The sequence below is a fragment of the Nilaparvata lugens genome, chromosome 11 (assembly GCF_014356525.2).
Source record: "Nilaparvata lugens isolate BPH chromosome 11, ASM1435652v1, whole genome shotgun sequence".
NCBI lineage: Eukaryota > Metazoa > Arthropoda > Insecta > Hemiptera > Delphacidae > Nilaparvata > Nilaparvata lugens.
This window is the reverse complement of record NC_052514.1, coordinates 42,945,074-42,970,628: the sequence shown is the minus strand read 5'-3', so window position 1 is coordinate 42,970,628 and position 25,555 is coordinate 42,945,074. Positions and strand designations below refer to the sequence as shown.

Below are 25,555 nucleotides of genomic sequence, written 5' to 3'. Positions count from 1 at the left end.
TTGTTTCATAAGCAACAATGTGAAGTATTGTGACTAAACGTGTTTGATCATGTCCTGTCTTAGTTTGCAGCATTAGGCTAGACGCACACCAGTTAGTCAAGACGAGACATGATCAGACATGTTTAGTCACAATACATCACATTGCTGTTTATGAAACAATTCACACTGATTAGTCATTGCAATTAGACATGTCTACATAAGCAACTATGTGAAGTATTTATTTATTTATTTATTTATTTATTTATTGATAGAATTACAAATCATATAAATATGATCGGGATAGAACAACAGGCATAGCCCAAAACTATTCTGTTCCCAAATTTTGATAAATAATAAAATGTCCAAAAAATAGGTTATGTTCTTACTGAAAAAATTTAAAGTTCAATTTCTGTCCAAAAATATATATGAGCTAGAAATTTTGAATTTAGAATGATTAAAATACCAATAAAATAGTATTGTGACTGAACCTGTCTAATCATGTCTTCATAAGCAACTATGTGAAGTATTGTGACTAAACGTGTCTAATCATGTCTTGTCTTGACTAACTGGTGTGCGCCTAGCCTTAGTCTTATGGAGTACAGCGCAGCCAGATTTCACAGAATCCAGAGAGCTGTGAAATGATTTTCTAAGAGAAAGAGCGAAAAAGAGAGCGAAGACATTTTTATAGAATCAACAAAAAACGGTAACCGTTTGCTCCTATTGTTATATTGAAATAACATTGGCCATAAAGCTTCGTGCTGCGAGCTAAGAGTTGCACGGTCTATAGAAACAATAGGCAAATAGGTAGTGTCATTTTGTAATTTAGAATATTTATTTTATCAATCTGTATTATTTTATGGCGAAATAAATTAATTTGAATTTGAATATAATCAATATTAAACTTGAGAGATTTTCAAAATCATTCAACTCACCCTTTTGCATCTGATACTTGTCGGAGACCTGCGATGCAATATAGATGCCTTTGAGTCCGTTGACCTTGTGAAAATCAGTGAACGAGTTCTCGACCACATCGCTCAGCCAGGTATCAGTCCACATGTGACCGTGAACGTAGCAGAAAACACGCTCCAGAGACAACCTGAAACGCAGCGATTTGTCGCCTGCCACTTTGTCGCTGTCCCACTCAGCCACGTACAAATTGGCCAGCGTCGGCGTGTGACTCACGGCCACCATGATCCGTTTGTCCGTTACATCGACCACTTGGTAATTGAGTAGATCGTATTTGGTGTCGAAAACAGCTTTCACAAAGTCCTCGTTCTTGTATTTCACGTAGAGGTCTAGGTTCTTCTGAAAATATAGGGAAAACTCTGTATATTCAAGTAAAATCAGACATTTTTTAAACCTTCTGTAGTAGAAGTAGTAGAAGAAATTTATTATTTTGGGGGGAAACAAAGAATACAATTCATATAGCTTCAAAATAAGGCATCACATAAGAAGGCATTGGATAATTATTACGAACTACATCTTAAATAATGAAAAATAGTGAAGCATTTAAAAAAACAATATTGGAGTAGAATAGCGAATAGAATAGAATAGCTTTTATTTTTATTAATCAAGGAACATACTAATTATAAATTCCAATCCATGTAAGCATTTAGGCCCGCCGCGAAGTAGACCCACGCTAATCCACGAAAAGCAACCCACGCCGTGAGATGTTTTGTGAACCATTGCTATAGAATTATTCATAATCAATCAGCTGACAAGTGGATTATTCATTGCATGTATTACACAGATGTCTGGAGAAGCCTATAGTGAGATCCATGTTATAATAACAGTGGATTGAGATGGGAGAACAGCGTTGCAGATTCTCTGCCTTGATTAATTATCTTTCTACATTGTCAAAAACAGATTTGGCATCGTTGTGGAGCAAGGAAAGGATAGTACCACCGGCTTTGTCGAATGATAGACGAAGATAGCAAAACTGAAGTTGATCAAATACTGTCATTATAACGTGGACCTCACTATAGCAATGGTTTACAAAACATCCCACGGCGTGGGTTGCTTTTCGTGGATTAGCGTGGGTCTACTTTGCGGTGGGTCTTAACCCTTGGTCAATGACCATCAGGGTGAAATTAGGGTATTGTTCCTGGTTGATATGAGACTACAAATGTCATATTTGAAGTGTCCAAAGCTCAGCGGTTATCCTCATAGCTGCCATTTTGTTTTTTTTCACTTAGGAATGTTTATCTCAAGAACGAAATGTTGTATTGATTTGAAATTTAGCAGGAATAGTTATGCTATAAAGACTCAACTTTAAAAAATAAATTTTTACAGATTCATATTTTCATTTATATCCAATGAAAGCTATACAAATAGAACTGAGAACTTCTGCTACTGCAAATATTGACCGGAGAACTAAATAAGTTTGTGAAACTGCAGTATCTAATCAAATCTTTCCATCATAGAAACTATATTTTCAGTGAGCCAATCACTTTCACCACACAATTTTGTTTTCAAAGTTGATTTGTATTTCAAAATTGGTTGTACGAAATTAGTCATACCAGCATTCAACCTGAGACTTGAGTGTTGGCTTAGGAGAAATCCGTTTTATTCCATTCAGGAATATTTTCTAAACGACTTGGTAGACTTTGTCTGACGTGTACTGCCATCTCGATAGTTGCAAATAATGTGATAAATGTGAAAAGTGATATATTTTAAACTCTTGGCGCAACCCATCTGGTATTGCTAGTATTGGTGAAGAAGAAGGTAATTCAGATAATTCAAGTAATTCATTAGTTGTAACTAATAAGATTTAAGAAATTGTCAGCCCAAGGATGGTATATACACTATTCGGTCCCGGCTGAAGTATGACAGTCGTAAGGCCCATTGACGGCTTAAATTATATATTCAGGCGGTGGGACCTTCCCGCAAGGGACTCCCCACCAACAAAAGCCATACGAATTTACTTTTTTATACTATTCTTGTTGTCAACCTACCTTGTTGCCCTGTTTTTTGGCGAAGAAAAAGCCAGCCTTCACTTGTAAATCTAGCACGTCATCTATAATGGCAGTTCGCCATTCTAAATCTTGCACATCTTCTGTCAACGAAGTTCGCCATTGATGTCCGCTGACCAGGAGTACCTTCAATCAATCAATAATCAATCAACTTATAAACAAAGCATGCAATATTTTGACACAAAGATTTAGTAAACTATACATATACATTTTTGTTGTTTACTCCCAATCATAATAATAATAATAATAGTTGGCCTCCACATCACCCCTTACAGCCAACCCGTTCCACCACATGGCGCCAAGTGACAAGTGAGTATATGCTTAGGTAATTTGCGTGCAATAGAACGGAACAAGTGGCCTTTATTTATTGCAGCTGTCATAAAAAATGTGTTTTGGAACTCATAACTGCTGGATAGGTTCCTGGAAGGATCTTATTCTCCTTTTAAAAATTCTCGACACTTCAAAAAAATCGATTTGATTTGACAGTTTATTACCAATTGCAACGCATCTTTCTAATGGAGCAGTGCAGCTTCTAAGAACGGCATGAATTTGATGGTACTGTCTCAAGTTCCGCGCCGGTACAATTACACCAACTCCTCGGTCGCCAACTTCTATATGTCCATGTAGACAGTCATGCAAAAAAATTGCATCAAACTTCATTCTTCGCCATTCCAAAGATTCAATTTTCACCTCGTTGCAAAACTGTTTATAAGGAAGCTGCTCCAAATCCGGCATGAGCCTCTTCAACACCAGACAGATTCTATTTTCTTTGTTGTGCATATTCTGTCTCTATTCCAAACGATGGACGCGTACTCCAAGTGACATCGAACGATGGAACAAAAGAGTGTCTTCAATGTTTGAGGATTTTTGAAGTTTCTGCCAATCCACCCTATTACACCAAGCTGTCTTCTCGCTTTAGCTACTACAACATCAATATGTGCGTTAAAAAGTAGTTTACTATCAAATATGACACCTAGATCCTTCACACAGGCCACACGTTGAATTTGTCTCTCAGCAATGTTATACTGAAATCTCAAGGTATTCGTTTCTCTTGAAAAGCTCATTACAAATGTTTTGCTTACGTTGATGGGCATGCCATTTTTCATGGACCAATTCAAAGATTGATTAAGATTTCTCTGCAACGACATTGAGTCTTCTTTAGAGCTAATTTTCCTGAATATTTTCAGATCATCAGTGTACATCAGCACATGACAATCAAGATTCTCTACAATGTCATTCATGAATATACTGAATAGTAACGGTCCAAGATTAGAGCCCTGATGAACGACAGATGTTGCTAGAAAGCTCTTAGAAGTAGCTCCTCTGAATCGGACTTGGAATGTTCTATTGGAGAGATATGATGTTATCCAGTTGACTAACAGTTGATTGAAGCCGATGTTGGAGAGCTTCTTGAGTAGAATGGAGTGAGGCATCTTATCAAAAGCTTTTTCAAAATCCAAGTAGATTACATCAATCTGTTCCTGATTCTCTACACAAGGTCCAACTACAGAAAGAAAGTTTGACAGATTGGTTGCAGTGGATTTACCCGGCATGACATGAATTATATTGTAATAATAGTTTCAACTCAGCTATCATCCTGACGTGTGCAGCTTACTAGGACAATTTCTAAGCTGTTCTGATGCACTATTTGCAATAAATAACCATACAAAAATAGCTGTTATAATAATGATTTGTAATATTGTCAATGGAATAAATAAGCAATGAGTTACTGTAGAACACTGTTGTACAAGTGAAGAAGTGTTGGTTTCAACCTGAAGCTACAATTTCTAGAAATAGAATGATTAATCAAAGTTCCAATATATTAATTCAAAAAATTACAATCAATCATTCTTTCAACAAAACATACAAAGGTTTGATACGATAAAATTCTAGTAAACTATACACATAATTATGAGTATCCTCGTCCCAGCTGAGACCTAGAGTGGTGTGGCCTTAACCGGTTCAGGACGCAGGTGGGAAGGTGTGCTGAGCTGACGCGACAGCTTGGGAAAACACCTCTGACCCTCTGTGCCAATGTGGTCAAATTCAATCAATGAATCACCTGACATCTGAGTTTCCACAACACTCATATCATGGAGTCCTGACTGAAGTTTATGCTGCTGGAGAAGAGGCATATCAGTGGCTCCAGAACTTACTTGAGTCCATTAGTTTTTAACATATTAAGTGTAAAATTATTATTTAATATATTACATATTTTTTATATTAATGCATATGGCCATATGCATATATATATACAGTAATTATGAACACATAAATCATAGATTAGAAAAGCTAAATTGGAGTGATCCGCGGTCTATAGTGAGGTTCACGTAATAATGTCAGTATTTGATTAGCATTGATGTTGCTATCCTAGTCTATCATTCAACAAAACAGATAGCGCTATCCTTTTTGTCATTCTAATTTGTCGAAACAAAATTGTAGTTACAAAAGTTGTCAATAGAGTTAAATTATCTAAATTATCCTTTTCTCGCTCTGCAATGTTGAGACTTTGAAATATCATTTTTATCAATGTAGAAATATGAACAAAACATTTATTGAATTTTTCTTAAGGGCTACTTTTAATATAAATAAATAAAAATATAAATATCAGTACCCTTTTAAATTATTTTGTCACTTGAAAATGACATTAATGTCCAAAACATGTTGTGACAAAATATAATTTGAAAGGATACTGAGATTTATATATTTATTTACAAAATATTCAATCTCTTTAAATACACATTTAATTTATTTTTGAGGATATTATTTGAAAACATCTATCTCGGGAAAGGAGTATTGTTCATTTTATTTTATTTTACTCAAAATTTCTGATTTTTCAATTTTTTCGAGATTTTTAAAAATACCTTGCTCGAGTTAGTCGCCTCCTCTCTCTCGATGACCAGCGGTATCTCCCCTCCCTCCTCCATCAGCCCCTCCTCTCCCTCCTGCTCCTCAACGATGCCCCTGCCATGCGCGCGCAGACCGGCAGCCCAAGCGAACGACTTCACGTTCTGATCGTGCTGGGTCCACGACTGACCAAAGTCGTCACTCATCCACAGCTAAACGATACAAAATCGAATTCAAATCAAATTCTCTATTTGCCATAATACCGTACAATTTTCAAAACAGAAACATAAACATGAATAAATAAATAGATCTAAGAAATATGGAGAATGGAACTTTTAAAAATCATATGAAACGTTTCTTAGCAGCTAACCCTTCAAACAAGATTGAAGATTTTTATACATTAGCTAGGAATATTGGGTTATAAGTTGTAAATCAGATGACATTATCATAGGGTACTGATAGTGTAACCATAGAGAAACAATGGCGTAAGTAGATATCCCATGGTATAGGGCGTTAATGTCGCAACTCTTACTGTTATCTCAAGCCGATTACTGTTGATTATTTTCGATTTTTACTCTTTTGTTGAGGTATGGTGTTTGAACGGCACAATATGAGCGACTACCAGCATCACACTGCTCCACGGGAAAGAACTAGGTGGACTATCAGCTTGAGTTGACAGTAAAAGTTGCGACATTAACGCCCTATACCATGGGATATCTACTTACGCTATTGCTTCTCTATGGTGTAACTTACTGATGTAATATATCTGCATTTTGTATCATCTATTATGTTGTATATATTTGACTCTTGTATTGTATCTGAAGACCTCAGATATGGCTGCAATGAAGATCCTATTCTATTTTAAATACACAACACAATATTGGAGAAAAATATAGCAAAATAAGATATCCTATGGTGTAGGTCATTTATGTAGCCTATTACATTTCAAGCTAATTTTTGTTAACTCAAGCCAATAACTGTCGACTACTGTCTATTATTACTGTTTGGTTGGGGTGAGAGTGTAAGAACGGCACAGTATGAGAGACTATTGTGAGGTCCACGTTTCAAGTGGAGAAACATGGGAGAAAAACGTTGCCGAACTTCTGTCTTGTCAACGCCTTCTATAGACAGTAGCAGACACAGGTTTATTTATGTAATATCAACTGTTCATTCTCGTTTAAAATCAAATATATTTTATTAAGTAATACATTATATTTTTTAATAATTTCATAATTAATTTACATAATTAAGATGAAATTTTGTTAATTAAATATTACTTCTAAATTGTTAAAATACGATTTGGCAACAGAGCAAAGCAAGAAAGAGACAGCGCTATCCGCTTTGTTGAATGAAAGACAAGGATACCAATACCATTGCTAATCAAACACTGCCATTAAAACGTGGACCTCACTATAACAGTGTCACAATCATAGCTTCACGAAGAACTACTTGGACTATCGGCTTGAGTTAACAGTGAAATTTGGAACATTAACACCCTATGGCATATCTTCTTATGCTATAATTTCTCTATTGTATTTTTCTACCACAGATGTATTAGAAATCGAGATACCCGTTTCAGTTGTTACACCATTGAATATCTGCGAATGTGTTATGTTACAAACGTTGGTTTTTCAACAAAAATTTAGCATGAAAAATAACAACTAGAAAAATGGAGATTCTCAGAAGTTGACTCCTAACAAAATTTATAAAACAACTGAAGAAAATTTCGTTAAATTCTCAATTAATTCAAAATTAAATCCTTTTTTATAGAGAGAATTGTTAAAAAAATCTAATATCGAGTGACCTGGCTGGCTCAGGTATGGTGTCAGAGTTTTCAGGTCGCACCTGATCAATTCCAATGCCTCTGACATGATCTAACGACTGTTTTTAGGCAGCTGGGACCGAGGTCTTAACGAGTCCATCCGATAAAAGAAGAATACTTACATTCACTTTTTGTCTAGTTGAGAAGTTGATACTGTGGTAATTATTCATATCAAATGAAAAAATCTGGTGTGGCGCACTCACACAACTTTCCTTGCCGTTATGGAAACCTATCACCTGAGGCTAGTGTACACGCGCATCTCAAGTCTACTATTCAAAGATCCAAGACAGCTGGTGATATGACAATAACGCTGGAGACACACGAAGTCTGCTATCTCTTCATAGTGAATGATTTAATAGAATCAACAGTTGCCAACAGTTTGAATTATTGAATAAACACATTTTCTCGAATTTCGAGCTTATTTCCGATTTTAGGTGAAAATTTCACTGAACATTAATTGTAGAGATTTTTATGCTCAATCTTTTCCACTTGAAATTTTTTGTTCAAATTGTATCTGAAGCCTGATAATTGGGAATCTAAAATCACACTTTGTATTGATGGGACGGAGCTCCTGAAATTTTTACAGGTAAAGGACTTGTGGCAGTTGATACAACTTATCAATGACTATTTTAGGTATAAACTTGATCAAAATCATTGGAGCCGTTTTTGAGAAAATCGCGAAAAACCCTGTTTTTGACAACATTTTCGCCATTTTAGCCGCCATCTTGAATTGGATCTGTTCGAATTGTTCGTGTCGGATCCATATAGGGGAAGGACCTTTAGTTCCAAATTTCGAGTCATTCCGTTAATTGGGAGATGAGATATCGTGTACACAGACGCACATACACTCATACACACACACACACACACCACCACACACACACACACACACACACACAACACACACACACACACACACACACACACAACACCACACACACACACACAACACACACACACACCACACACACACACACACACACACACACACACACCCACACACACACACACACACCACACACACACACACACACACACACACACACACACACACACACACACCAACACCACACACACACCACCACACACACACCCACACACACACCCACACACACACACACCACACACACCCACCACACACACACCACCACACCACACACACACACCACACACACACACACCACCACACACACACACACATACACACACACACCCACACACACACACACACCACCACACACACACCCACACACACCACCACACACACCACACACCACACACACACACACACACACCACACACACACACACACACACCCACACACACACACCACACACACACACACACACACACCACCACACACACACCACCACACCACACACACACACACACACACCCACACACCACACACACACACCACACCACACACACACACACCAACACCACACACACACCACACCCACACACCACACACACACACACACACACCACACCACACACCCACACACACACACACACACCACACACACACACACACACACACACACACATACTGGAACAAGGTAATAAACGGGGAGGTGAGAAATGAACATACATTGCGGGGAGGCTGATTTACACACATTTACACACATGTTGGAGATTTAATTTTTGTTTTAGAAAGTATATTAATATGTGTTCAATACAGTTGTAACTTTTTTTTTCTGTTAACTTGAAAAAAAAATTACGCATTAAACCTACAAAAAGGGGAGAAATGTGTGTACACTTTCACTGAACAAACCGAGGAGAAATGTGTGTACACTTCCACTGCACAAAGCGGGGAGAAATGGTGTGTACACTTCAAACCCACATTCCGAGGAGGAATTGTGTGTTTAGTTTAACTTACAAAGTGGGGACAAAACCGGTTCTTAACACAAGTTCTGGCTGCAACACTTATTTCGATATTTACTATTCTATTTGATCATAGAATACAATATCGTATGGGTCTTCGAAAGCCAGTTACATGCACGTTGATTTTTGTACGATTGTTTTTTGCCATCCTTATGAATTCGAATAAGTGCAACTTGTCAAACATCATCTGTTTGATCTAATAGAATTTTATAAGGACGGTAAAAAATCGATGTGTATGTAACTGGCTTTTACCAAACAGGCTTCACGAATTACAATACGATAATAGGATAGTTGATACAATACATGGTTTTAATTCAGATTCATTCATTGATAGAAATAAAAGGAGATTCCGGTGTCGATAGCATCGAAGTCGCCAAGCTGGTCTGGATCATTTATGAATTTCTCAGTATGCAGTATCCACTCAGCAGCTCTTATACAAACACAAACATTAGTTTCGTTTTACTTGGAATAGTAAGACATTATTTCATTATGTCCATTATTACAATAGATCAATTCAGATCCAGTTAGCTGTTAGAGTAATATAATGTAATTACATTCTATACTCACTGTTCAGATCAGCACAATGTTTATAGCCTACTGTAAGCAGTGAGTATAGAATGTTACATTCTATACTCACTGACTGCATATTTATACTGTGTAATAGATTTTATTGATTGTTGCAAAGATTTTAAGTCAATGATTCAACAGGAAATCCATGGTAATATTCAACGATTTCAACCTAATGAATTAGATTGTTGTATGACAAAATTGAAATCCCGACAACGTAAATAATTCAGTGATGTTAACTGTACAAGGTTACTTTTTCTCGTATTTTATTGAGTGATAATGGGAGATGATTTCTGATTCCATATTTGGATTCAACCTTTTGAAGTTTGAAACTTTCAAAGCTGGAATTTTTTTGTCTTTTTCTAAAAAGACTTTTCCACTTCAACATTAAAATGTACATTTCACAATATGCATAACAAGATATCAATAACAATAAAGAGGAAATGACTCTTATCGATTATAAACTCCTAAAAATTGAATTCCTTTATCAATTCTCGCCTGTATTCCACTGCCTCCCTCAATATCCTACTAGACTCGTCCAAAATTTTCCATTCAGATACTCAATTACTGTCTCTCTCTCTAGCATCGCCCCTCTCAGATATTTCTTTCTTATTTCACCCAAAATTGAACATTTACCGATGAAATGATAAGCATCTTCCGTTTCTCGGCTATTGCACATAGAACAGATACCTATCCCCTCCTCTCTTTGCGGTGCGTGATTGAGCGATAATAGCCCAGAGGAGGCCCTTGAAAATCATCGAGGTAACATTCCGTTTGGACTCATCATTCATGTAATTTCTCGTTCCATCGTCAATTTTTACATCTGCGTAGATTCTGTGAAACTGTGACCGCTCTCTTCTCTCTAGCCACTTACTTTTAACTTTAGCTTTTATCTTCTCCATTACCCTCTCCCACGTTGCTTCCCACCCCCTCCTGAAATTTGCTGCTTGCCAGTTGTCCGCTGTTATCGGCAATTCAATATCAAACTCACTTAATATCCGTCTCCATTCAGAATACCAACCACACTTTTATCTTAAACAATGCCTTGCGATCAATGTTCGATATCGGTCGCCAGGTATCTCAAAAGAATTCAATACATATTTTATATGAACGCTCAAAGTATACAACCACAAAATTTCCTTTCCTGTCACTAAGTATACTATATAATTTGGCGTATTACACGGTAGTCCAAATATTTTCTTGACAAACAACCTCAGAAATTTTTCTAGTTCTTCTCTCTCCGCATATCCCAATACCTGTGCTGCATATGTTACAACTGCTTTACTTATCGAATCAAAAATTCCTCATTTCATTGACAGAGGTGCTTCATCATTCAAAATGAGTCTTCGCCATACACTATTAATCCCAAATCTGGCAGCTGTTATCTTACATTTAAAATGTGCGGTTAGGGCAAGTCTTGATGAAAAAACAACTCGCAGGTATCTGTACTCATTCACTGTTTCAATAACTTCATTTCCATAGTACCACTTCTCTCTTTCTCCCAATCGTCCTCCTCTTCTGAAAACTACAATCTTGGATTTAGCCATGTTCACTGTGAGATTCCACCTTATGCAATATCCCTTTAACTTATTTATCATTGACTGCAGATGTCGAGGATTCTCAGACAACAATACCACGTCATCAGAATATAACAGCGAATTTATCAGCCTCTGCCCAACATAATATACCTCCACCAATAACATCACTCAAATCATTCAAAAATAGTGTGAATAGCAACGGGGAGAATACGCATCCCTGTTTTAATCCATTTCTGGTTTCAAAGTATTCTGTTAAGTTACCCTCCACGCCATGCCATACAGGAGACTTCGTATTTCTATATAGACTCCTCAACATCGCAATAAATTTAGTCGACACTCCCAATTCACTCAGTTTAAAAAATAAAGCCTCTCTGTCCACACTATCGTAGCCCAAAAAGAAACAGTACAACTTCTTTGTAGGTCTATTCAACGTTTTCATTACTATATTGAATAGAACAAAAATATTATCAGTAGCCGAATAACCTCTCCGAAAGCCACACTGATTCTCTTTAATAATCTTTTCTCTTTCCTCCCACAACTGCAACCTTCTCAGTAAAATAAATGAAAATACTTTAGCGACAGCATTTATAAAAGATATGGCTCTATAATTATTCACTTCATTAGTATCACCTTTTTTATGCAATGGAAATATAATTGAACGTGGAAACCCTGTTGGTATCTGTCCACCTCTGACGATGGCATTGGAAAAAGTCAAAATAATCTCTTTGTAATTTTTTGACGCATTCTTGTAAAACTCAGCAGGAACTCTGTTATCACCTGGAGCCTTATTGTTGCGCATTGTCTTGAAGGCACTTTCCAATTCATTCATATCTATGTATTTGTCAAGAGTTTGATCTTCAACATTCCTCGCCGCATAATATGTGACTACCCCGCAAACTGATCCAAACACTCGTCTGAAGTGTTCAACCCAATCCTCAGCACTCACAGTTCCCGAAATCTTGAACTCTCTACACTTGAATTTCTTTATCAGAGCCCACAAATCACTGGAATCCTTGACTCTTCTGAATTGTTCTTTTATATCGCTGTAATACGCTTGCCTTTTACTCTTACATAGCAGTTTGTATTCCTTTACTACCTTCATATAATTTTCTCTCACCTGCTCCGAATTTGATTTTCTAAACACATTCAATAGGCTGAACACTCGCTTTCTCATAACCGCACACTCTTTGTCGAACCACTTTTCTCTCCATCCTTCTCTCTTTCTATCAGGTTGGGGCACATAATTTGCAGCTCTATATACAAGATTATTTAATACTTTATAAGTCTCCTCACTACTCTCGGGAAGACCATTTATTTCTCTACAAGCATTGGTGAGTTTAGATATATATTCATTCTTCCTCGCTTCCTTCCATTTCAACTTCGGTAAGAGTGGTAAAATTGTGCTCTCTCTTTCTAGAGTATCAACCGTGATTAGCGTAGCTTCAATTGGGAAATGATCAGATAAAAATTCTGGCACAATAGAAAATTTTCCAACTATTTGCGCTAATTCGACAGCCATGCAACATAGATCTATTACGGAAGCCCCTCTGCCTATAAAAGTAAAGTCTCCCCACCTATCTCCACTTATCCTTCTATTCATAATGATGAAATTAAAAACCTCACAGAACTCCAATATTTTCTTACCTTTCATATTAATCACCTCATCCTTTGACTCTTGCTTATTACTCAGTGCATTTCCCAATTCTATTACATCTGTTAATTCCGACATGTCCTGTCCATTTCCTATTCTACCGTTAAAATCTCCAATTAAAATCATATTATTTCTATTATGCTCTTGCACTATCATAAACTCCCATAATGTATTGAATTCTCTCTCCCATTCCATGTCTCCTCCACCACTCAGGTAAATTGGAACTATATAATATTCATCCCGTTGTCCTGCATTCATGTGAATAACTTTCCTCTCAAGCGCATCGATTACCTTAAAAAACTCTCTATTCTTTTACTAATTTCTATTAACTTTCCTCCCTCTGCTCTACCTCAGTTTGATTCTCCAACTGCGAATTCCCAGTATAAATTGTAATCTGGAAAACAGTTTTCAAAATACAATTGCTTTCCTCTTTCAACAAACGTCTCCAATAGTACAAAAACATCATAATTACAAATAAAATTATATACTTGAACAATCTTACCACTTAATCCAGCCACATTGTACGCTACTATACTCAACTGTCCCTTCTCACACGGACTGACGGCGTTATCTCAGCGGTTGCGGTCTTCGTCCTCGCCGCCTCGCTCCTCCTCATCACACATGCTCCCGCTCACGGCCCGCATCACACTCTCATCGAACATGCTCCCGATCTTCTGCAGCCCATCCTCTCCCTCCGAGACCAGTCCATTCTCCTCATCCAGCGTGAAAACCCGACTATTCACGATTAAACGATCCACTTCAACCGATACTCTCCTCTCACTCCCGGAACTTGTTTCTTCAACTCGCCAAGCACCCGGAAAAGCTTTGATCGTCGTTTTCTTGTGTCGAAAGCAAAGTCTTTATGAATCACAAACTGTGTACCCTTCAGCTTCCTACTGTTTCTCGTGATGAAATGGATGTCCTGATCGTCCGGAAAATGCGCAATGATTGGCCCGTTATCTATTTTCTTGCCCAATGCATGTGCTCGATTAACCCAGGTACCTGCTCGTGCCCCCAAATGACTCACACAAAAGTCTTTGACAGTTCTCACGTAATCCACTGTTGCACATTCATATTTCAGCCCGCGAAAAATTATATTGTTCCTTCTCGATCTATTTTCAAAATTTTCCATCTTCCTGATTATGAGATTATTCTGAATTTTTTGAGCAACAATTTGATTTCTTAACTGTTAATTCTCGACAGAGAGTTTATTCACTTTTTCAATTAGACCATTTAAATCCACCTTTGTAGCTAGCAGCGCGAGTTTTTCATCCATAGCCTTACTAAACCGCTTTTCAAAACGGTCAAATAGTGATTCAATAAAGTCTGAGTTCACATTACCGGAAGCTTTAACACTTGGGTCTGGAGCACGCTTTTTCTGTTCCATCTCTTCGAGCTCAGGCGAACTTTTAGCACGAGGACTCTTCTTAGCACTATCGTCCGGTGAAAAGTATTGTTAGATACTGTTCTTATTCATTCAGCTTCGAATATTTCGATTCACTTGAGAACAATTTCACAAATAAAAAACAAATTGATAATTCAATTTATTACGAAAGAACTTTTAGCTCTAGGTCTCTTTTTAGCACTACCGTCTGGTGGAAAGTATTGTTGGATACTGTTTTTATTAATTTAAACTTTGAATATTTCGATTCACTTGAAAACAATTTCACAAATAAATAACAAATTGATAATTCAATTTATTACGAAAGAACGTTTTAGGTTAAACATGCACTAAATGAACCGATTAAGCACGACCCGTCCGGAAACTTGAGATAAGAGAGCAAAACAATTCTGCGACCGCTCCGTTCAACAGCTCACTATCAACTCCTAATTTGAGAACATACGATTTGAAATCGAAAAGTTGTCAGTTGTAATTGGGGAATGATTTTAAAAAACCAATACTTTTATTTTCCATAACTGTACTCATAAAAAATAATATGATAATATATTTTATATTCAAATGAAACGTTTAGTTTTTAAATAAAAAAATATTTTTGAGCCCCAAAATCCATTGGAGAGTTACCGAATTGCTTGATCAAGAGATTCAATTGATTGATGATAAAGTTCAATTGCGCCGTGAACATAGAGAATTTGATCTTCATCAAGTTCAAATGTTTGGAGACAAAAGTCGTGTTGCCAATACATACATAGAAATGATTCTCATTAATCATTCGTGAACAGTACAGGGGAAATAATTGAGGAGTTGGGTGGAAAAACGACCTGAGTCAAAAAATCAAGTTTTGTGTAAATTGAGTTTGAAATATTTAGTACACATCTTCATTATTTTCATCAGAATGCAATATTCTTGCAAGTATTTGAACTTTATTGATCTTTTTATACTATTTTCAATGCTATTATTCATAATTAGCCAGTAATCCAAGGCTAACTGATATTAATTGATATAAGGTGTGTTGTCTCAGGTCGTTTTTCCATAACCCTGGTTGTTACATGTTCAGAGGTTCAATAAAATGATGAAAAACCCGTATCAAGAGTAGTGATAATGATAATATATTGCTCATGATATTGGATAATTAATAAGTAGGTAATAAAGATCTAAAAAATGTCATTTAGAAGTGAACAATTGAAGATGATATTTTCTTCTTGAACACGTTTCTTCCCATGATCAAGACTCTGGAATGTTACAAGGTACTGTTCTGATTTTCGGGAAATTCATAAACCCAATGCTTTCAGCATCGGATTCTTCTTCAGGAGCGTCTTCTTCATTATTTTCATCATCTAGAGGATAATTGGTTCCCTTGGATGTATTAATGATCTTCTTATACCATTCATTTGGTAGAGAGTTAGTTGGGAGGATATTTTTAATATTCTTTCCGAAGAATGGACATTGATATGTCCAAAGCTCCGCCAATTTATGTAGATGCATTACAATATAATCTTGTATAGTTATTCCAAATTGCTTTTTCCATATCATATACAGTTCAATAATTATTTTCTTAGTCTATATTATGTAAATTCATCTATAATTTTGCTGTATTGTAAGCTATTGTATATGAGTGTATAAGCCAGTATATACTGTAATCTACATAAGTACAAGTAATCTACAAAGTACTCAATCAATCAATCAATCAATCAGCTTCTTCTTTTGTAAGAAAACAAAATAAGGATTTCACTGGCTGCTGGCTCACAGCTTGTCAGCTGAATAATTTCAGGTTTGCCACATAAACAAAAAATTTTCACAACTCAATCATTTTTCAAGATACAACAACATTTTATGTACCAATCTGTTCAGAATTTAATGGCGGATAGAATGAAGCGTGTTGCGGAAAAACGACACGAGTGGCCTCGGGTCGTTTTTCTACCCAGCTCCTCAATTTCACAATTGAAAATAATAATTTCGCACATACAAAGCCTATGGAATACTGTGTACGTAGTACAGTATCCTTTCCTGCTCAAATCAAACCTGTACTGTAGGCTACAGAAGAGTCACGACATGTCAATTGGAAAATTTTCTCATTTTCAAATGTCTGCTCATGATATGATATCTTCTCATTTACATTTGACGATTTCTCAAATACAATTCACTACTCTCAATTACATGTGTGATGACTTCCTAAATACAATTGACTATTCTCATTTAGGCTACATCTGACATTCTCTCAATTACAAGTGACTATTCTCAAATACAATTGATACTTTCTCAAATTAACTTTTTACTTTCTCAAATAAAATTGGAAAAGGTGTTGTGACTACTATTTTTTTTTTTTTTGAGCAGGGTATGATTACTAAATCTTTTCTCCGGAACGTCTTTTCACAAAAAGTGAGCATGCCGTACACAAGTAAAATATTCAATCCAAGGTTTACAAGAGAGTTTTTGCAAGGATTGACAGACACAGAAGAAAATGTCAATATGGAGAGAAACTAAGAGACAAATTTCATTTTATCATAGGCTATCCTGATCTTGAGATACAATGTTAGGTTAGCAAAGTTTGAGGCATCCGCTTCTCTAAAACAGTAAGTGAATTCTCAGTGAAGCCTGTTCAAGAATATAAACTTACTGACGTGCTATTCTTGAATCTTAACAAGCCTCCCATTCGCATCATTCTAGCAATAGCCCAAATTCAATGCGGAAAATTCTCGGGAAATTGTGTTACCAAGTCACCATTGATTGTGATGAACCTAATTTGGCGTTGAATTGTAGAGGATTTTATTCACTTGGAAACAGTTCTGGATTTTTTCACTATGAAAGGTTTTTGAGTTATATGGAGAAAAAAACAGGTATTTTTAACACTGTAAGGTTAGCAGAGGGTATTTTTTTGTGAAGAATCATTTTCAGACTATTTGTACCAAATAACTAAAAAATCAGTACCACAATACATTCTGGCAGCATGTTTCCTCGCTCCCTTCTCATGTCTCAAGTGGATGAACAGAAAAATAAACTATGAATTCGCTAAGCCGTGACTCAATGAGTCTGAACGAAAAAGGAGATAAGTTGCTGATTCATAAATTCACGGCAAGCCCCATAGCAAACCAGTTACTTCGAACAGTGAAGGAGACAATGGAGATATGCAGGGATATGCAAGTACCCCGCATTGTATGCTCAATCCGTAAATGAGTTTTGTGTAAGTGTGTATTAGCGATCGTAGCACAACGTGGTGGCAATTTTGGAAACTGGAGTGTATCCCAATTAGGTGGAGTACTAACAAAATGGGGAGATTTTTTTTTATTACGTTTTTACATGGTTTTAAGCATGTAGAAGTGATTTTTACTAAAATTGAGCAGTGACACTACGGGGTCTCCCCTTAGTGTACACACCTCCCCTTAATGTGCTGTGTATACTTGATTGTCTCCCCGTATTATACCTTGTTCCAACACACACACACACACACACACACACACACACACACACACCACACACACAACACACACACACACACACACCACACACACCACACACACACCACACACACCACACACCACACACACACACACCACCACACACACACACACACACACACACACACACACACATACTGGAACAAGGTAGCATACGGGGAGGTGAGAAATGAACATACATTGCGGGGAGGCTGATTTACACACATTTACACACATGTTGGAGACTTAATTTTTGTTTTAGAAAGTATATTAATAAGTGTTCAATACAGTTGCAACTTTTTTTTTCTGTTAACTTGAAAAAAAAATTACGCATTAAACCTACAAAAAGGGGAGAAATGTGTGTACACTTTCACTGAACAAACCGAGGAGAAATGTGTGTACACTTCCACTGCACAAAGCGGGGAGAAATGGTGTGTAAACTTCAAACCCACATTCCGGGGAGGAATTGTGTGTTTAGTTTAACTTACAAAGCGGGGACAAAACCGGTTTTTAACACAAGTTCTGGCTGCAACACTTATTTCGATATTTACTATTCTATTTGATCATAGAATACAATATCGTATGGGTCTTCGAAAGCCAACATGCACGTTGATTTTTGTACGATTGTTTTTTGCCATCCTTATGAATTCGAATAAGTGCAACTTGTCAAACATCATCTGTTTGATCTAATAGAATTTTATAAGGACGGTAAAAAATCGATGTGTATGTAACTGGCTTTTACTAAACAGGCTTCACGAATTACAATACGATAATAGGATAGTTGATACAATACATGGTTTTAATTCAGATTCATTCATTGATAGAAATAAAAGGAGATTCCGGTGTCGATAGCATCGAAGTCGCCAGGCTGGTCTGGATCATTTATGAATTTCTCAGTATGCAGTATCCACTCAGCAGCTCTTATACAAACACAAACATTAGTTTCGTTTTACTTGGAATAGTAAGACATTATTTCATTATGTCCATTATTACAATAGATCAATTCAGATCCAGTTAGCTGTTAGAGTAATATAATGTAATTACATTCTATACTCACTGTTCAGATCAGCACAATGTTTATAGCCTACTGTATGCAGTTAGTATCGAATGTTACATTCACTGACTGCATATTTATACTGTGTAATAGATTTTATTGATTGTTGCAAAGATTTTAAGTCAATGATTCAACAGGAAATCCATGGTAATATTCAACGATTTCAACCTAATGAATTAGATTGTTGTATGACAAAATTGAAATCCCGACAACGTAAATAATTCAGTGAAGTTAACTGTACAAGGTTACTTTTTCTCGTATTTTATTGAGTGATAATGGGAGATGATTTCTGATTCCATATTTGGATTCAACCTTTTGAAGTTTGAAACTTTCAAAGCTGGAATTTTTTTTTAAACTAGAACTTTTAGGGCCGGTTTCCGAGCTCAGGATTTAGCTAAGTCCCAGACTCTAAACAGCAATAGTCAGAAAATTGGCTTTCCAAAAGGTCAGCTTTTATAATAGAAGTCTTAGTTTTTATTTTCTCATTTCTATAATTGGAAACGTTTTCCCTTGACGGAATTAGACATTCCTGAATAATTCAAAATAGCTGAAACTTTACACTATTTTCTCTTTATTTTATTTTGTGTTCAATTTTCTAGTTTTTCGAGATTTAATTCAAACGTGACTATGACAATGACTGCGACTACGCCCCGTCTTGGAAAACCAAATTTCTGACTCCAGCTGTTTAAAGTCTTGGACTCAGCTAAATCCCGAGCTCGGAAACCGGCCCCTAATGTTTTAAAATGTTCATGTTTGAACTTTTCAAGAGTGTTTAAAAGCTTCTAAAAACCTTTACCTGTGAGGCAGAAGTATTATTATCTTAGTTGGTACATTTTTACTAAACATAACTTTATGATAATGTAAAAGCTATATTAAAAAGTGCTGTAACTCCCTTGTTTTTGGGTATTTTCGAAAATGGGACTTACGCTTTAAAAAATTTGGGGTCGCTGAATCCAAATCCGAATACTTTGAGAAAAGTAATGAGTCATACTCTGAGCAAACGCGTCTGAAATTTGAGATCCCCTTGTGAAAGCCTTCGAGCTGCGAAATATGAAATGATCTGAAATATGATCTTCAGGAGACGGGATTCTGCCGTGTGAAACTAGCCTAAGAAAAACACGACGGCCTTGTTCACTCCCCCCACCATGACTTCTCAGTAGCTTGACCCTAACATTTACATGATCCTAGAAAGTAGTCTACACCTATGTTCACAGAATAATTCAGAATAATGTATCCTATTTGAAAGAGTGGATGCATGCAAAAAAAACAACTTTCAAAGATCCATGTTCATCAAGCCTTCTGTTAACTGCAAGAGATATTCTGTATCTTTGTGAGTATCTTTGGGAGGCTCCTTTTCCTTTTATATTATCTTTGAAATGCAACATTTTGAAAAACTTCGTATATATGTCGACGCGCAATTTAAAAAGGAACATAACTGTTAAATTTCATGGAAATATATTGCCGTATATCGCTGTGAATGCGCAACATATAAACATAAAGAGAAATGCACAGCCGTCGACATGAATCTTAGACCTCACTTCGCTCGGTCAATTATATACAGTGATGTCGGAGTAATGAGGGATTCCTTCTCTTTTCATATTATCCTTAAAATGCAAAATTTGAAAAAAACCTTGTGTATTAATACATCGACGCGCAGTTGAAAAAGGAGTATTCCTGCCAAATCTCATATGATTCTATCAACGCGTTTGGCCGTAATCGCGTTACATACAGACAGACAAAAGCCAATCGAGTTGAAACATAGACCTCACTACGTTTGGTCAATGAATAGCGCATTAGCATTTTTCTCATGTTATCTCAATCAGTGTCGTCGGTATGCTCTTCAGCCTACCCGCAAGTGGCACTAGATTATACCTGGTTCCAGACAATTAATGCATTATCAATGATTCTCAAATGACATAATTGGAAATGATAGTCTATCATATCCAATCTCTTCTTGGAACCAATCCTTTAATTGAGAAACAGACTCTATTCTGGCCTGGATTGAATCAAGGGTTTGAAATGCCAAGTAATAAACCTAAACTGCCTGACAGGTATTTATATATAATACAATATTCCACTTACAGTTTTCCTACCAATTCTACTACTGATCATTTAACATTCAAATAAACATTCCAAGTATGGATATAGGCTAATTAGTACTGGGATTCGAGAAAGTACACGTTTCACAGTGCCTCCCAACTGTAAATTCCGATGTGGTCCTCGACATTATTGCTTGTAGGTGAGGGAGTACATAGAAACATTTTTTTGGGAACCCCTGGTCTACATTGCGTTTTCGCTATTTGTATTTATTTAAAAAAATAGAGATTCCGGAACTGCTATACCATGAGCTTCCTGATAGTGATAGAGTACCGTACTCCATTTTATGTTGCATTGTTGAGAAACTTTCAGCTACCCAAATTAGATTATTTAATAATATGAACTGGAAGGACTCACTACTCACACAACTCTGATTCCTCATTCTTTATCTTATCCAAGATACCCTATCCTATCAACCCTCCCTATCTGAGAAGTACACCTTTTCCAACTGTATTTGCGAAAGTATTAATTGAGAATAGTCATTAGTATTTGAGAAAACGTCAGATGTAAATGAGAATAGTCAATTGCATTTGAGAAGTCATCACTTGTAGTTGAGAATAGTGAATTTTATCTGAGAAAGTATCATTTTAACTTGAGAACAATAATTGAATAGAATAGAACTTTATTTGCACTTCTTTCAACATTACAGAAAATGAAAATAATACCTCCAATTCAATTCAAACTCAACTAAATTTCACAAATAAATTGAACAAGCATTCTTTTCATCATAAATAAAAGTTCTTTAGGCTTAGCCGAGGCCGTCAGCCGAGTAGATAGATTTCTTTATTATACATTATACCAATATTGAATAATTATTATTGTTCTTGTGATTACATAATTCACTCAATAATTATTTCTCCCTATCATTCCTATCCAATTCCTCCTTCTTCTCATACCTAACTAATTTCTCGTAATTATCATAACTAAACATTGTAACTCAACTTTTAAAAAGCAATTCACACTCTTAAATTCACCCTCTTAAGGGACCTTGTATGCGTCAATGTGGCTGGACTTATAAAATATACAAACAACATAATTATTAACTTCACGAACAAAAAACCAAACAACAACTCGCAGGTATCTGTACTCATTCACTGTTTCAATAACTTCATTTCCATAGTACCACTTCTCTCTTTCTCCCAATCGTCCTCCTCTTCTGAAAACTACAATCTTGGATTTAGCCATGTTCACTGTGAGATTCCACCTTATGCAATATCCCTTAAACTTATTTATCATTGACTGCAGATGTCGAGGATTCTCAGACAACAATACCACGTCATCACAATATAACAGCGAATTTATCAGCCTCTGCCCAACATAATATACCTCCACCAATAACATCACTCAAATCATTCAAAAATAGTGTGAATAGCAACGGGGAGAATACGCATCCCTGTTTTAATCCTTTTCTGGTTTCAAAGTATTCTGTTAAGTTACCCTCCACGCCATGCCATACAGGAGACTTCGTATTTCTATATAGACTCCTCAACATCGCAATAAATTTAGTCGACACTCCCAATTCACTCAGTTTAAAAAATAAAGCCTCTCTGTCCACACTATCGTAGCCCAAAAAGAAACAGTACAACTTCTTTGTAGGTCTATTCAACGTTTTCATTACTATATTGAATAGAACAAAAATATTATCAGTAGCCGAATAACCTCTCCGAAAGCCACACTGATTCTCTTTAATAATCTTTTCTCTTTCCTCCCACAACTGCAACCTTCTCAGTAAAATAAATGAAAATACTTTAGCGACAGCATTTATAAAAGATATGGCTCTATAATTATTCACTTCATTAGTATCTCCTTTTTTATGCAATGGAAATATAATTGAACGTGGAAACCCTGTTGGTATCTGTCCACCTCTGACGATGGCATTGGAAAAAATCAAAATAATCTCTTTGTAATTTTTTGACGCATTCTTGTAAAACTCAGCAGGAGCTCTGTTATCACCTGGAGCCTTATTGTTGCGCATTGTCTTGAAGGCACTTTCCAATTCATTCATATCAATGTCTTTGTCAAGAGTTTGATCTTCAACATTCCTCGCCGCATAATATGTGACTACCCCGCAAACTGATCCAAACACTCGTCTGAAGTGTTCAACCCAATCCTCAGCACTCACAGTTCCCGAAATCTTGAACTCTCTACACTTGAATTTCTTTATCAGAGCCCACAAATCACTGGAATCCTTGACTCTTCTGAATTGTTCTTTTATATCGCTGTAATACGCTTGCCTTTTACTCTTACATAGCAGTTTGTATTCTTTACTACCTTCATATAATTTTCTCTCACCTGCTCCGAATTTGATTTTCTAAACACATTCAATAGGCTGAACACTCGCTTTCTCATAACCGCACACTCTTTGTCGAACCACTTTTCTCTCCATCCTTCTCTCTTTCTATCAGGTTGGGGCACATAATTTGCAGCTCTATATACAAGATTATTTAATACTTCATAAGTCTCTCCACTACTCTCGGGAAGACCATTTATTTCTCTACAAGCATTGGTGAGTTTAGATATATATTCATTCTTCCTCGCTTCCTTCCATTTCAACTTCGGTAAGAGTGGTAAAATTGTGCTCTCTCTTTCTAGAGTATCAACCGTGATTAGCGTAGCTTCAATTGGGAAATGATCAGATAAAAATTCTGGCACAATAGAAAATTTTCCAACTATTTGCGCTAATTCGACAGCCATGCAACATAGATCTATTACGGAAGCCCCTCTGCCTATAAAAGTAAAGTCTCCCCACCTATCTCCACTTATCCTTCTATTCATAATGATGAAATTAAAAACCTCACAGAACTCCAATATTTTCTTACCTTTCATATTAATCACCTCATCCTTTGACTCTTGCTTATTACTCAGTGCATTTCCCAATTCTATTACATCTGTTAATTCCGACATGTCCTGTCCATTTCCTATTCTACCGTTAAAATCTCCAATTAAAATCATATTATTTCTATTATGCTCTTGCACTATCATAAACTCCCATAATGTATTGAATTCTCTCTCCCATTCCATGTCTCCTCCACCACTCAGGTAAATTGGAACTATATAATATTCATCCCGTTGTCCTGCATTCATGTGAATAACTTTCCTCTCAAGCGCATCGATTACCTTAAAAAACTCTCTATTCTTTTACTAATTTCTATTAACTTTCCTCCCTCTGCTCTACCTCAGTTTGATTCTCCAACTGCGAATTCCCAGTATAAATTGTAATCTGGAAAACAGTTTTCAAAATACAATTGCTTTCCTCTTTCAACAAACGTCTCCAATAGTACAAAAACATCATAATTACAAATAAAATTATATACTTGAACAATCTTACCACTTAATCCAGCCACATTGTACGCTACTATACTCAACTGTCCCTTCTCACACGGACTGACGGCGTTATCTCAGCGGTTGCGGTCTTCGTCCTCGCCGCCTCGCTCCTCCTCATCACACATGCTCCCGCTCACGGCCCGCATCACACTCTCATCGAACATGCTCCCGATCTTCTGCAACCCATCCTCTCCCTCCGAGACCAGTCCATTCTCCTCATCCAGCGTGAAAACCCGACTATTCACGATTAAACGATCCACTTCAACCGATACTCTCCTCTCACTCCCGGAACTTGTTTCTTCAACTCGCCAAGCACCCGGAAAAGCTTTGATCGTCGTTTTCTTGTGTCGAAAGCAAAGTCTTTATGAATCACAAACTGTGTACCCTTCAGCTTCCTACTGTTTCTCGTGATGAAATGGATGTCCTGATCGTCCGGAAAATGCGCAATGATTGGCCCGTTATCTATTTTCTTGCCCAATGCATGTGCTCGATTAACCCAGGTACCTGCTCGTGCCCCCAAATGACTCACACAAAAGTCTTTGACAGTTCTCACGTAATCCACTGTTGCACATTCATATTTCAGCCCGCGAAAAATTATATTGTTCCTTCTCGATCTATTTTCAAAATTTTCCATCTTCCTGATTATGAGATTATTCTGAATTTTTTGAGCAACAATTTGATTTCTTAACTGTTAATTCTCGACAGAGAGTTTATTCACTTTTTCAATTAGACCATTTAAATCCACTTTAGCAGCGCGAGTTTTTCATCCATAGCCTTACTAAACCGCTTTTCAAAACGGTCAAATAGTGATTCAATAAAGTCTGAGTTCACATTACCGGAAGCTTTAACACTTGGGTCTGGAGCACGCTTTTTCTGTTCCATCTCTTCGAGCTCAGGCGAACTTTTAGCACGAGGACTCTTCTTAGCACTATCGTCCGGTGAAAAGTATTGTTAGATACTGTTCTTATTCATTCAGCTTCGAAT

General features: G+C 36.6%; 1 protein-coding gene across 1 annotated transcript in view; it reads right to left on the bottom strand.

Annotated features, from left to right (window-relative positions):
• Positions 1-25,555, bottom strand: part of LOC111057872 (sortilin-related receptor-like) — a 160,793-nt gene that overhangs the window by 88,846 nt on the left and 46,392 nt on the right. The window contains exons 4-6 of the mRNA XM_039437313.1: positions 5,816-6,010; positions 2,934-3,077; positions 912-1,284 (exon numbers count right to left, since the gene is read on the bottom strand). Of these exons, the coding sequence (XP_039293247.1) occupies positions 912-1,284; positions 2,934-3,077; positions 5,816-6,010 (712 nt within the window). The remainder of the gene's footprint in view (positions 1-911; positions 1,285-2,933; positions 3,078-5,815; positions 6,011-25,555) is intronic.